The sequence below is a fragment of the Pristiophorus japonicus genome, chromosome 13 (genome assembly GCF_044704955.1).
Source record: "Pristiophorus japonicus isolate sPriJap1 chromosome 13, sPriJap1.hap1, whole genome shotgun sequence".
Taxonomy (NCBI): Eukaryota; Metazoa; Chordata; class Chondrichthyes; family Pristiophoridae; genus Pristiophorus; species Pristiophorus japonicus.
In genome coordinates, this window is record NC_091989.1 from 152,347,916 (window position 1) to 152,361,788 (window position 13,873).

General features: G+C 42.7%; 1 protein-coding gene across 7 annotated transcripts in view; it reads left to right on the forward strand.

The window, feature by feature from the left end:
* Positions 1–13,873, forward strand: part of LOC139278896 (Fanconi anemia group A protein-like) — a 129,600-nt gene that overhangs the window by 80,285 nt on the left and 35,442 nt on the right. For 4 of the 7 annotated variants that reach the window (XM_070898142.1, XM_070898140.1, XM_070898141.1 and 1 more), the window contains 7 exons: positions 318–455; positions 1,449–1,577; positions 2,586–2,719; positions 7,204–7,274; positions 8,550–8,649; positions 9,090–9,289; positions 13,004–13,100. In XM_070898142.1, coding sequence (XP_070754243.1) covers positions 318–455; positions 1,449–1,577; positions 2,586–2,719; positions 7,204–7,274; positions 8,550–8,649; positions 9,090–9,289; positions 13,004–13,100 — 869 coding nt within the window. The remainder of the gene's footprint in view (positions 1–317; positions 456–1,448; positions 1,578–2,585; positions 2,720–7,203; positions 7,275–8,549; positions 8,650–9,089; positions 9,290–13,003; positions 13,101–13,873) is intronic. The other 3 variants (XM_070898143.1, XM_070898144.1, XM_070898145.1) reach the window with 3 other exon arrangements.

Genomic DNA, 13,873 nt, shown 5'->3' on the forward strand with positions numbered 1-13,873 from the left:
CTTCTTTTTCTTCTCCCTCCTGTTACTCCTCCTTCTCCCTTTCTCGTACTCCTCTCCTCCCTCCTTCACGATGATCTCCCTACTCTCCTGCCCCTTCTGCTCCCCAGTCTCCCCTCACGCCTGCACCTTAACTATAAAATGCAAATTTTACAAATGGAAAATCTCTTTAGCTAAAGGCACCAAATATTTATTACGTGCAAATGTACTTATGGATAGTTATGTGTATAAATGCTTTATAGAAGAAGAAGTGACATTGTGAGTTTTGTTAGACATCCAAACCTTACAATAGGTATTAAATAACTTGACACAAATCATAGATCTTTATCAGTTTATTGTTTTGAAATCAGGAGTTTCTATGGCTGAGGAAATGCAGCATCCGATGGAACCGATTGGGGTGCTGACAGGTGCTCTCGAAGAGCTGAGGAAAGTGGCTGCTGATCCAAGCAATGGTGACGGTAGGAATGACCTGATGGTGAATGACCATGGTTGTGAATACTAAGATTGAGAAACTAGATGAACTCAGTGGGGGCAATCTTTAAGATCCTAAGCCTGTGTGCATCATCATCATAGGCAGTCCCTCGAAGCGAGGATGACTTGCTTCCACGCCAAAAAGGGATGAGTTCACAGGTGTTTCAATGAAGGGCCTAATATTCCAGATCCCAAACTACATGTTGAAGGGTGGAAGATGCCTGTGCGTGGATTTTTTTAACGTGCGGTGTCCGTTGCACACCAACCACCACACGGGCTTGACAGAGCTAGGTCTTGGTCCAGTGGCAAGGATTACCCAAGACGACTGGAGACCTGCTCTGTTGCACGGGCCTACTGCGCACACATATCGCAGTGTGGGCTGGGCCCCCTCCTCTGCTGGCCGCGAACTCGCGCCTCTCCCGGGTCCCGATCATATCCCTCTACATTCTCTCGCCGCTCCTTCGCCCCGACCTCGCCGCCCCTGCTGTACCTGCCCCGCTCCAATCACCGACCTGGACCTTGATGACTTCCCTCTTCGTTGTCGGTGCCCTCCTGCACCAGCTCGCGCTGTACCCTGCCATGGTATGCTGCCCATGGCCGCCACTCACCGTTCCTTTTATGGCCCCGACCTGCCGCTGATGGTCTCTCTACTCTACTCCACTCCACTCCACTCCAATGATGTCCCTTGTAGGGGGTTGGAAGAACGTCATCTGTCTTTCCTGAGTTTCCTCTCTCCTCTCCGATACCCCCACAGCCTCTCTCGCGGCCCCAAGCCCCTCCGACTCACGGCCCCAAGGCCTGTGTGCACCAGTTCTGGCGAATAACATCTGTAATTTTATGAGGGCACTGGATGAGCATTCAGCAACAAAATAAGTTGAGGGATAAAGGTAGCAAATTGTGTAACTCTGGGATCGGCTAGATGGACTGAAATGGTCTTTTCCGGTCCTATATGTTCCTAGATATTGTCTCCATTCTTTCAGTATGCCCCTCAACAATTTTGGACTGCACTTTAACACGGTGGGAAGGTTTGTGTGTTTCCTTGACCTTGAGAGCTATGCTGGCAGGAATATTACTCGAGGGAGGACCACCCAGGCCAGACAGGTTGAAAGGTAGGAGCAGTCCACGGATCTTCCTGGTAGGGCCTTGTGAGTTAGGGAAACGAGTTGTTCATGTAACACATGCCTTTCATTACCGAGACAACACAGACAAGTTGAGTATGTTACTGATGTAAGGCAAGACGATAAAGAAAGAACTTGCATTTATATAGCGCCTTTCACGACCTCAGGATATCCCAAAGTGCTTTACAGTCAATGAAGTACTTTTGAAGTGTAGTCACAGTTGTGATGTAGGAAACGCAGCAGCCAACTGCGCACAGCAAGCTCCCACAAACAGCAGCGCGATAATGACCAGATAACAATGTTGCCTCGTACTTTGTTTTGGGGGCGTGGCCCCTTTAAAGGACTGTGCGGCCATTCAAATTTCCACACATGCAGATGTTCCAAAAGCCGGGTCCTCTAGAAAACTGCGCAGCCGCACAGCTTAATGGGAACATTGCCAGATAATCTTTTTTAAAGTGATGCCGTTGAATGATTAAATATTGGCCAGGACACTGGGGATAACTCCCCAGCTCTTCTTCAAAATACTGCCATGGGATCTTTTACATCCACCTGGGGGGACAGACGTCTCATCCAAAAGGCGGCACTTCTGACAATGCAGCACTCCCTCAGTACCGGAGCGTCTGCCTAGATTTTTGAGCTCAAGTCCCTGGAGTGAGACTTGAACCCACAGCCTTCTGACTCGGATGTGTGAGTGCTACCCACTGAATCATGCCTGACACTGTGGAGTCAGATATCTTGCTCTGGACAGGCAGCACTGGAATTTATATTCGCATACACGGGAGGCCATTTTCCCAGGACAGAGGTATTTAAAAAAAAATCTGATATAAAAAGCATTCCCATATTATATCTCTCATATTACTATTAATTATGTAGGATAGATCGTAGGTTATTTAAATTGTATGAAATTAGATCCTCTTTTTTTTTAGTGTTTCTTCACTTAATTTGAAAGTAGAGTGATGTGTGGATTTGTTTGTGGTAATTATATGAATTCTCTTCTAGTTGTTTGTGCTCAGATTGCTATAATCTCTGGTCAACTGAAAACTATGCTCGCCGATGCTGACGATTGCACTGCAATGGATAAACCAATCCGATTAGACACTGCTGAGCCAAAACTGGGTCCTCGAGAGTCGGAGGTGAGTGTTCTTTTGGACCTGATATTGAATGAATGGTTGAAGAGACTTTCTAAGGTTCATACAGTTATCCAGTATTTGTATACCAACCTAGATGGGTGTGTGTACACGATGTGGGTGTGCACACTTGTGGACAAGGCGTGTGTGAGAGAAATATTTTGTTTAAGGTTGCATTTTGTGTGATGATGTAGATTATTGTACAAATTTGCTATCTGGTTGTTCCATTTGTATAAATAAGTGTGATATTATCACCATTTTCCTGTACTCTACTCTGTGCCCTGAACAGCTTCAATCCATATTTAGCAGCATATGAACAGTTACAGAGTCAGTATGATTTTCCTTGTCTGTGACTCATCGCTGTAAAAATAAAAATATTTTGAAAATAGCTGTTTCGGAAGAACTGGAAATGGAGGCAGGGATTAACACACTTCCCCCACACCTAACATAACATTAAAATAACCTGCCTCTTCATCTTGTTTGCTACTTTCAGCAAGCTTTTGGTAAAGTTCAACAGATGTTGAAACGGGTCACAAACTACCCATCTACTTCCAAACGCTGCCAATTTTTTCCCATTTCTTCTTTCAACGCACTGCTGCCATCTGAAGTGAGAGCTGGACCTGTTTCTGGCTGGGGCAGATATCTTGTACAAGAGGTAATCAGGGCCAGAGTGGTCTCCTGGACATGTTTTTGGTCACCTAAGGGGGTCAGAGTGCAACTTTCCAGATTCTCCCCATCCCAATTGGCCTGGGTGTTCATCTGTTTTTTTGCCTCTTCCAGGAAATTTCATGGCTTCCTGTTGGCAGGCTGTAAGTAGTGGGGTGTCGCAAGGATCAGTGCTTGGGCCTCAGCTATTAACAATCTACATTAATGACTTGTATGAAGGGACTGAGTGCAATGTATCCAGGTTTGCTGATACAACGCTTGGTGGGAAAGTAAGCTGTGAGGAGGACATAAAGAGCCTGCAAAGGGATATGGACAGGTTAAGTGAGTGGGCAATAAGGTGACAGATGGAGTATATTGTGGGGAAATGTGAGGTTATTCACTTTGGTAGGAAGAATAGAAAAACAGAATATATTTTAAATTATTGCAAGGGGTTGGAATACAAGAGTAAGGAAGTCTTACAGGGCTTTGGTTAGACCATACTTGGAGTATCGTGCACAATTTTGGTCTCCTTATCTGAAGAAGGACTTGCTTGCGTTGTAACAAAGGTTCACTAGATTGATTTCTGGGGTGAGAGGATTGTCCTATGAAGAGAGTTTGAATAGATTGGGTCTATACTCTCGAGTTTAGAAGAATGTGAGGTGATCTCATTGAAACATATAAGATTCTGAGGGGGATTGACAAGATAAATGCTGAGAGATTGTTTCCCCTGGCTGGAGAGTCTAGAACTAGGGGGCATAATCTCAGGATAAGGGGCTGGCCTTTTAAGACTGAGATGAGGAGGAATTTCTTCACTCAGACGGTTGTAAATCTTTGGAATTCTCTACCTCAAAGGGCTGTGGATGCTCAGTTGTTGAGTATATTCAAGGCTGAGCTGGATAGATTTTTGGACTCTAGGGAAATGAAGGGATCTGGGTATTGGACGGGAAAGTGGAGTTGAGGTCGAAGACCAGCCATGATATTATTGAATGGCAGAACAGGCTCAAGGGGCTGTATGGCCTACTTCTGCTCCTAATTAAACATAGAAAATAGGTGGAGGAGTAGGCCATGCGGCCCTTCGAGCCTGCACCACCATTCAATAAGATCATGGCTGATCATTCACCTCAGTACCCCTTTCCTGCTTTCTCTCCATACCACTTGATCCCTTTAGTCGTAAGGGCCATATCGAACTCCCTCTTGAATATATCTAATGAACTGGCATCAACAACTCTCTGCGGCAGGGAATTCCACAGGTTAACAACTCTGAGTGAAGAGGTTTCTCCTTATCTCAGTCCTAAATGGCCTACCCCTTATCCTTCGACTGTGTCCCCTGGTTCTGGACTCCCCCAACATCGGGAACATTCTTCCTGCATCTAACCTGTCCAGTCCCGTAAGAATTTTATATATTTCTATGAGGTCCCCTCTCATTCTTCTAAACTCCAGTGAATACAGGTCCAGTCGATCCAGTCTCTCCTCATATATCAGTCCTGCCATCCCGGGAATCAGTCTGGTGAACCTTCGTAGCATTCCTTCAATAGCAAGAACGTCCTTCCTCTGATTAGGAGACCAAAACTGAACTCAATATTCCAGGTGAGGCCTCACTAAGGCCCTGTACAACTGCAGTAAGACCTCCCTGCTCCTATACTCAAATCCCCTAGTTATGAAAGCCAACATACCATTTGCCGCCTTCACCGCCTGCTGTACCTGCATGCCAACTTTCAATGACTGATGTACCATGACACCCAGGTCTCGTTGCACCTCCCCTTTTCCTAATCTGCCGCCATTCAGATAATATTCTGCCTTCGTGTTTTTGCCACCAAAGTGGATAACCTCACATTTATCCACATTATACTGCATCTGCCATGCATTTGCCCACTCACCTAACCTGTCCAAGTCACCCTGCAGCCTTTTAGCATCCTCCTCACAGCTCACGTCGTCACCCAGCTTAGTGTCATCTGCAAACTTGGAGATATTACTCTCAATTCCTTCATCTAAATCATTGATGTATCTTGTAAATAGCTGGGGTCCCAGCACTGAGCCCTGCGGCACCCCACTAGTCACTGCCTGCCATTCTGAAAAGGTCCCGTTTATCCCTACTCTCTGCTTCCTGTCTGCCAACCAGTTCGCTATCCATGTCAATACATTACCCCCAATACCATGTGCTTTAATTTTGCACACCAATTTCTTGTGTGGGACCTTGTCAAAAGCCTTTTGAAAGTCCAAATACACCATTCTTATGTTCCATTGGGGGTGGGGAGGTGTGCCGAGTATATCTATTGTGGTGCACAAGGCATCACCACTGTGGTAGTGTAGTGGTTATGGGCTGGGGAATTAAATAAATCTGTAAGTAATTAAAAAAAAATCAGTACAGTTGGACCTCTCTGGTACGGCACCCTCGGGACTTGACTGATGCTGGGACAGAGAATTCTACGAACCACAGGTGGTCAGTGCAGCCACCATATCTAACATCTGATAGTATCACCATGAGTTAGAAGATAAAGGCTATTTAATACAAAATCGGCAAAAAGAGTATGTTGTTATAAATCATTTATTCACACTTCTTTAGCAGTCACCTGAAAGCACTCCAAATTGAAATCTCTAGGTGGCATTTTAACCTCCTCGCGAATTGCAGAAAACCTTTTCTTTTTAGGCTGTTTTATACCAGAAAAGATGAAAAGCTGAGTTCAAAGTGAAAGTGGTGATCTGCCCTAGGCCTCCTGCTGTTCACATTATTTGATGAATAATACGACTTCACAGAAGAGCGAGGAGGGCAATTCTAGTCCTTAATGGTTTAAGTTCTGAAGAAAGACTCGAGTGATTGAATTTATTTTCGCAAGAGAAAAGAAAACTGAGAAGATATGTGATGCAGGTGTTCAGAACAAAGAGAGGCAGGGTTTCAGCAGACTATTTTGCTTGGACAGTCAGCACAGAATGGTTCCAAAGCTCACAAGCCTGGAAGGAGATGAGATATTTTCCCATCAGATAGTGCATGTGGAACAGACTGTCGGATAATATAGTTAATTCTCGGTCTGATGGGATTGCATCACTACGTGCTGAGAAAGTGAATTGAACAGTATAGAGGTATTGACGGTTCTGTGAGTTGGGAAGAGAGTCGAAGGATCTTGGGTGATTGGGAAAGGGAAAAGAAGAGTTATGATTGAGACAGTCGGCATGAACTGTGGACTGAGCAGCTTGATGAGCCCAATGGCCTGTTCTCATTCTCAGTTGATATTTTTTTTTCTTGTAAATTATATTGTGTCATTGGTGAAAATAAAAATGGTATTACTCACATAGTGTTTCATAAGAACATAAGAAATTTGAGCAGGAGTAGACCAATCGGCTATCGTGCCTGCTCCGCCATTCAATAAAATCATGGCTGATCTTTTATCTCAACTCCACTTTCATGCACTATCCCGATATCCCTTGATTTCCTTAGTATCTAAAAATCTATTGATCTCTGTCCTGAATATACTCAATGACTGAGCATCCCCAGCCCTCTGGGGTAGAGAATTCCAAAGATTCATAAGCCTTTGAGTGAAGAAATTTCTCCTCATCTCGGTCCTAAATGGCCAACCCCTTATTCTGAGACTGTGGCCCCTGGTGCTGGATGCCCCAGCCAGGGGAAACATGCCCCCTCAAGTGGCCCAGCAAGCCACAATGCATTTTGACTCTTTACCATTATGGAAATCCATTTGACAGTACAATAGTAAGGTTGAAAATACTGATTATTTCTACAATCATAAGCCTACATATTTGTTGTCATTTGTACTTCAACAGATGCCAAAACATCTTTGGAAAAGGGATAAATAATCTATTTCAGGCTGTGCTGTATGTGTTTATATTTGCAGGTCAGGGACCTCCTGTTGAAGAACTTTTGTCAGACATTTCTTACAGCTTCAAACTTCAACCCACCACAGAGGTAAGACACTGTTGTGAATTAAGCGGCAATAAGCACCGGTAAATTGAACGACAGGAAAAACACCACTTCTGTTACTCATTAGCAAACGGATATTGGTCACTGCATCAAACTAATCCTATTGCCATATGTGTTAAAAAGCTGCAAATGGCCTAAAATCTGTTCACTAAGCAGTGCTATCTGCCTGTGGGAATATCTGTCGTCTCTAACTAAGAACAATTATTTAGAAATATAAATATACGCTTATGTAGAGATTTGAAAAAACAATCCACGTCTTACTTTGTTTCAGACAGAATCTATTTATTGTAGCTGTGCCTGATGTACAAATCCTAGTTCCGAACAACATCTTGTTTATTTTTACTTGCTAATACAATCTGATTTCTTTGGATTATATTTGATTTAAAATAAACATTTTAAAAGATGATGCTTTCCTGTTGGCTTTCTCTCCCCAAGATTCGATACAGTTTCCTTGACCAAAAGACAACCTCCTCTTAGATATCTGCTACTGTAACAAGCTGTCAGAATGCATCTGGAGCTGTTTCTGTCATTCATCGACTCAGTGGCTCAGTGGGTAGCACTCTCGCCTCTGAATCAGAAAGTTATGGGTTCAAGTTCCACTCCAGAGACTTGAGTACAGAATCTGAGCTGACACTCCAGTGCAGTACCAAGGAAGTGCTACACTGTTGAAGGTGCTGTCTTTCAGATGAGTCGTTAAACTGAGCCCTCAGATGGTTGTAAAAGTTCCCATGGCACTATTTTGAAGGCGAGCAGAGGAGTTCACCCTGGTGTCATGGCCAATATTTATCCCTCAATCAACACTACTTTAAAAAAAAACAAATTATCTGATCATTATCCTTGCTGTGTGCAAATTGGCTGCTGTGTTTCAACCAGCGAAAGCACTTCAAAATGGGCTGTAACCCTTAATTACTGAGAAAGACTTGGAGGCCTTGTAATTATCCCTGGTTATCTATTGTCCTCCTGTGTAATGCGCAGTGCAGTCGTTTTGATTCTGAGCTGTAAATACTCTTCATATATTAGAGGTTAAAAAAAAAGACGACATATATTGAAAATGTGAAATAAAAACACAACATTCTGAAAATACATAACTGATACATCAGCATCTGAAAAGAGAAAAATGGGTTACCATTTTAGGTACACACACTCCGTCTGAGAGTTATCCCATAGGGTTTTACCCAAAACAATCTAGCATTTCACTTTTCAGATGCTGACTGCTATTTATTTCTGCCTCTTGTACATATGTATTTTTTGTTTTTACAGACAAGGTGAATGGGCCTCTCTGTTTGTGAAAATGTTGTGTGGTCACAGAAGACTTCTACAGGCAGTTCTTACCCGCATCCTGCACCTGACCAGTCACCAGGTGAGAGAACAGCACATCGCAAGCACCAAAAGAGTTCTGAAGTGTTAAGAAAGGAGATTAAAAGGAGTTTGTTTTCTTGCTGGAGGTAGCAATTGGAGATTCTGTTTCCTAATGTAATAGCTAATTCACAGCATGCAGACCTCCGGCAGTTAGAAATACCACAATAAGGAATAATAACAGAATATTTTTAAGTTTTATATTTAATTATTTCTACCAGACAAAATGAAAGCGCTTGCTGTGTGACCTATTTTAGAGATGTTAATATGTCCCTTTTAGCAATCCAAAATAACCTGTTGATCCCGAATACTTATTCAAACTTCAAAGCTTACTTATTAATAAGTGGTATAAAAATCCTATTTATCTTCTCATTTTAACTCTGAATCCATACAGGAGATGTTTTTGCACAATTAAAATCCATTTATCGTACTTGTTTTTGTAAGGGTTCTTCGCTTGGCGATGTTCACATTTTAGGACTGGCTGCTTTCACAGTTCACCTACACATCTTGCAGCTCTCCCTTTCACTGGCGAACTCCAGTGTATGTTTACCACACTCCGCCAGTAAAGAAGGAGTTTCGTTTGCTGAGCACTTAAACCAGTTCCTCACCTGTAGGACTGGAGAATCTTCAACATTCTGTCTGAGGTAAGTGAAGAATGTGCGTTGTGCAGAGACAGGTCTGGTTTAAAGTGTTAGGCACAAAGATCAATGAAGGAGAAATACAAATCCATGAAAATTGGCAAGAGAAAAAGTAATAAATATAAATACACCAGTGGAAATATACTGAAACTATCAGAGGAGGACAGCTAGTGATAGGCAGGCCACTAACCATCAGCCCAGTGCTCCCATGAGGTAAAGTAAGCAAACAAATGTTGGTCTATGTAGAAAAAGGTACAACCTATAAATCAAAAAGGATGATTTGAAAATTGTACGTGGCATGAGAGAACATACCTGGCAGAACTAGCCCTGCCTCTAGCCAAGCTGTTCCAGTACAGCTACATCACTGGCATCTACCCGACAAAGTGGAAAATTGTCCGGGTATATCCTGTCCACAAAAACCAGGACAAATCCAATCCGGTCAATTACCACTCCATCAGCCTACTCATAATCATCAGCAAAGTGATGGAAGGAGTCGGCAACAGTGCTATCAAGTGGCACTTTCACCAATAATCTACTCGCAATGTAGGGTACTTGTGCATGAAACACAAAAGAATAGTATGCAGGTACAGCAAATGATCAGGAAGGCCAATAGTATCTTGGCCTTTATTGCAAAGGGGATGGAGTATAAAAGCAGGGAAATCTTGCTACAGCTATATAAGGTAATGATGAGGCCACACCTGGAATACGGCATGCAGTTTTGGTTTCCATATTTACGAAAGGATATACTTGCTTTGGAGGCAGATCAGAGAAGGTTCACTAGGTTGATTCTGGGGATCAGGAGGTTGACTTATGAGGAAAGATTGAGTAGGTTGTGCCTCTACTCATTGGAATTCAGAAGAATGAGAGGTGATCTTATTGAAACGTATAAGATTATGAGGGGACTTGACAAGGTGGATGCAGAGAGGATGTTTCCACTGATGGGGGAGACTAGAACTAGAGGGCATGATCTTAGAATAAGGGGCCGCCCATTTAAAACTGAGATGAGGAGAAATGTCTTCTCTCGGAGGGTTGTAAATCTGTGGAATTCGCTGCCTCAGAGAGCTGTGGAAGTTGGGACATTGAATACATTTGATACAGAAATAGACAGTTTCTTAAATGATAAGGGGATAAGGAGTTATGGGGAGCGGACAGGAAAGTAGAGCTGAGTCCATGATCAGATCCGCCACGATCTTATTGAATGGCGGAGCAGGCTCGAGGGGCCGTATGGCCTGCTCCTGTTCCTATTTCTTATGTTCTTATGTTAATGTTCAGGTTGGGTTACGCCAGGTTCCATTGGCTCCAGTCCTTGGTGTAAACATGGACAAAGGAGCTGAATTTCAGAAGTAAGATGAGAATTCCTACCCTTGACATAGGCACAGTATTTGACTGAATGCGGCATCAAGGTCAGAGGTTGGGTATTCTGCGGTGAGTGACTCACTTAACTCCCCAAAGCCTTTCCACAAGGCATAAATCAGAAATGTGATGGCATACTACACTTGCCTGGATGAGTGCAGTTCCAACAAAACTCAAGAAACTCGACACCATCCAGGACAAAGCAGCCCGCTTGATTGGCACCCTATCCATCACCTTCAACCTGCACTGCCGAAGCATTATGGCTGCAGTGTGTACCATCTGCAGGTTGCACTGCAGCAACGCACCAAGGCATGTTCGACAGCACTTCCCATACTCTACCACCTAGAAGGGAAAGGGCGAGGGCAGCAGGCAGATAGGAACATCAGCACCTCCAACTTCCCCTCCAAGTCGCACACTTGGAAATATATTGCCATTGCCGTGGTTTCATTTTCACTGGGTCAAAGTTCATGAACTCCCTCCCTAACAGCACTGTGGGAGTACCTTTACCACAAGGACTGCAGTGGTTCAAGAAGGGGGCTCACCACCACCTTCTCAAGGGAAGTTAAGGATGGGCTATAAATGTTGGCATTGCCAGTGACGCCCACATCCCATGAATTAATAAATAAAATTAAAAATGTCCGTTTTTATTATCCTACTTCAAAAGGGATATTATATTATTGGAAAAAGGATTTAGTAGGGGCTACGAGATTAGTAGCAACAATTAGAGGACTGAGCCTCTTGAAAAGATTAAGGGGCAACTTGCTGGAAATTTTTAAGGGTGTATTTATACAGTAGCTTTATCATTGCTGTGAAGTTGTGGTAAACCATTGAAGATGGTCCCCAACCAGATGCCTTGTGGAGGATATAGTGTTGCTGCACGTGGGTTTATGGAATATATTAACCTTGGTTTAACTGGTTTAAAAAGGGCATAAGGAGCCCCCAGAACATGTGTTAAACTTGCCTAGGTTTGATTTAAATCTTTGGAGGATGTTCCTGTCCATGTTATTTAAATAATTGACATTTGAACTGCAAGGAGGGCGGCTGCATGCATGCCTGTAACCATGTGATAAAGCAGTCTCCTGGGCAGGAAGATTGCAGCTGGAGCGGACACTGTAAATGAGCGACTGGCTGAAAGTGATGCTGCAGCTGGTCTGGGATTGGTAACTGCACTGTAAATGCAACACCAGATGCACAGGATTCGAGAACCTGGGACAGAGATTCATGATGGAGAACTCCAGTAACTAGGCAGAGCAGGGAGAATTTATTGAGCAAGAGAATGATTGACAGAGAGAACACACTGACACAGCAGGTGGTTGAACAGGAAAAAAGTGGGTTTTTAGAAGAGAAATAGATGGGTTCGTGAGATCGGAAAGGGTTACTTGTTATTCAGTTTTATAAATACTGGAGATATCGAAGGGGAAAGAAAAGGATATTCGATGGGCAGGCTAGATGGAGAAAATACATTGCTATATGAGGAAAAATTGTTGTATTATTCTTCTTGCACTGTGGTAGCTACTGGTGAACATAACAAACAGTTTGAACCTTGTATTCATTTTATTTACAGACAAAATAAATATGACATGCTATTTTGCTTTTAAAAATTCTCACTTTTTTTTTTAACATTAACCTTTTCATATTCTCTGTTTATATGGGTGCACCTGCCTCTTGAAGGAGGAAGGCATCATGGGTCTTTTTCACCCAAACTATTATGCAGTGTTCGGGTAACACTGATATACAGCGTGAGCCCTGTTACACATCTCCTGAGAAGTATAAACGAATTGTCCTTGGGGAGGCCAATACATCTGAATTGTAACATCCGACATCTGTTTTCTAAAATCAAGCGTGGGAAGACTAGTTGCTGCATGGCCCTGGTTTGTGCAAAGCTTTCATCTTTTCTCCTCTGCTCTCCATGCCCCTCCCCTCAACTATACAGGTTGTTTTTAAAACCATTGTTACGGTAATTAGTTTTCAGATACTTCAGAAAGCTGAGGAGAGCAATTATTGCTAGCATGATACAGAATCTACCTTTAAGGAAAAGTTTGTTATTCTCCACTGTCACTGTCCTCTTCCTAAAAGAAAAACACCCTATGTTTGTAGCTACTGCAAATACTGACGTATTGGTCACACTGACGTATAAATCAGCACTTGATTTTAATCCTAGCTGAAAAATATTAATGGCAGCAGTTCATAAATCGCCCCCTTCCCCCTGGTTTGAAAGTCATAAAAAGCTGGATGAAAGTGCAGCACACACACCAGATTTGATGGTAGCTGCCCCTTGCCTTGCCACTCTGCACAGTCTGTGTGGGAAAAATATTTGGGTACATGTCTCTTTTATAATCTGTTAACGATGCTGCTTTTTTCTGGCAGGTTTTGTACAGCAGCAGTTGCTTATGCAGTCTGCTTATCATCATCAGCATCGATTGAAATTATAAAACAGTCTGTTCCTTCTGGGTTCGTGCAAAAGGTGAAATATTTTGTGAGCAAGTATGTGGCTGTACTTAGTTCTTTGATCTATTTTACAAGGCAATGACTGCCTTCCTCAGGTTTGGAAATCTGGTACTGAGTTAATTTAGATTGATCCCTTTAAAACTTTATACAACCATGACAAGACCAAATTGCTGTATTGTCTCAGCCAGACTTCTAACTCCTGACGGTTGCCATGGCTACTTCTAGTAATGTCAAAACTTTTACTGTAACGTCTTTAAAGTGAACATGTCGGTCCAGATTTTGCAATCAGTGGCGCTCACCGTTTATCATGTTTACAACTGCCCACAGCCTGTTTGTGGGTTTTTGAGCAGCAACTTCTGGGAATTAGAGATCCTTTTCAGTGTGGCGCCCTCTACAGGTGATCTTTAGGGTGTGTGAGCAGGTCAAGCAACAGCGTGTCTCTTCAACCAATCAGATTGAAGAATTTTTATTGAGACGCGCAGTCTAAACCAAGTATAAATTAGAATATTTAGTTCAATGTAAAATCATGGACAAAAGGCAAAATAAAATGAGGGAAAGAAAGATTAAAGAGACAAAAAGAAAAAGTTTAAAAAAATGTTTTAATTCTTTTTTGAAATCTCCAACAATAATTAAATTCTGAAGGAATGAGACTCCACAATTGTAAAATTTAATTTTCAGTAATTAAGACTTATCACGCCGTTAAAAATTCACTTGCATTTGAATGCACCAGCCCTAACTTTTTCTGGCATGTTTAATGGGTAACTAGTGGGTAAGTAAAGTACCGCAACT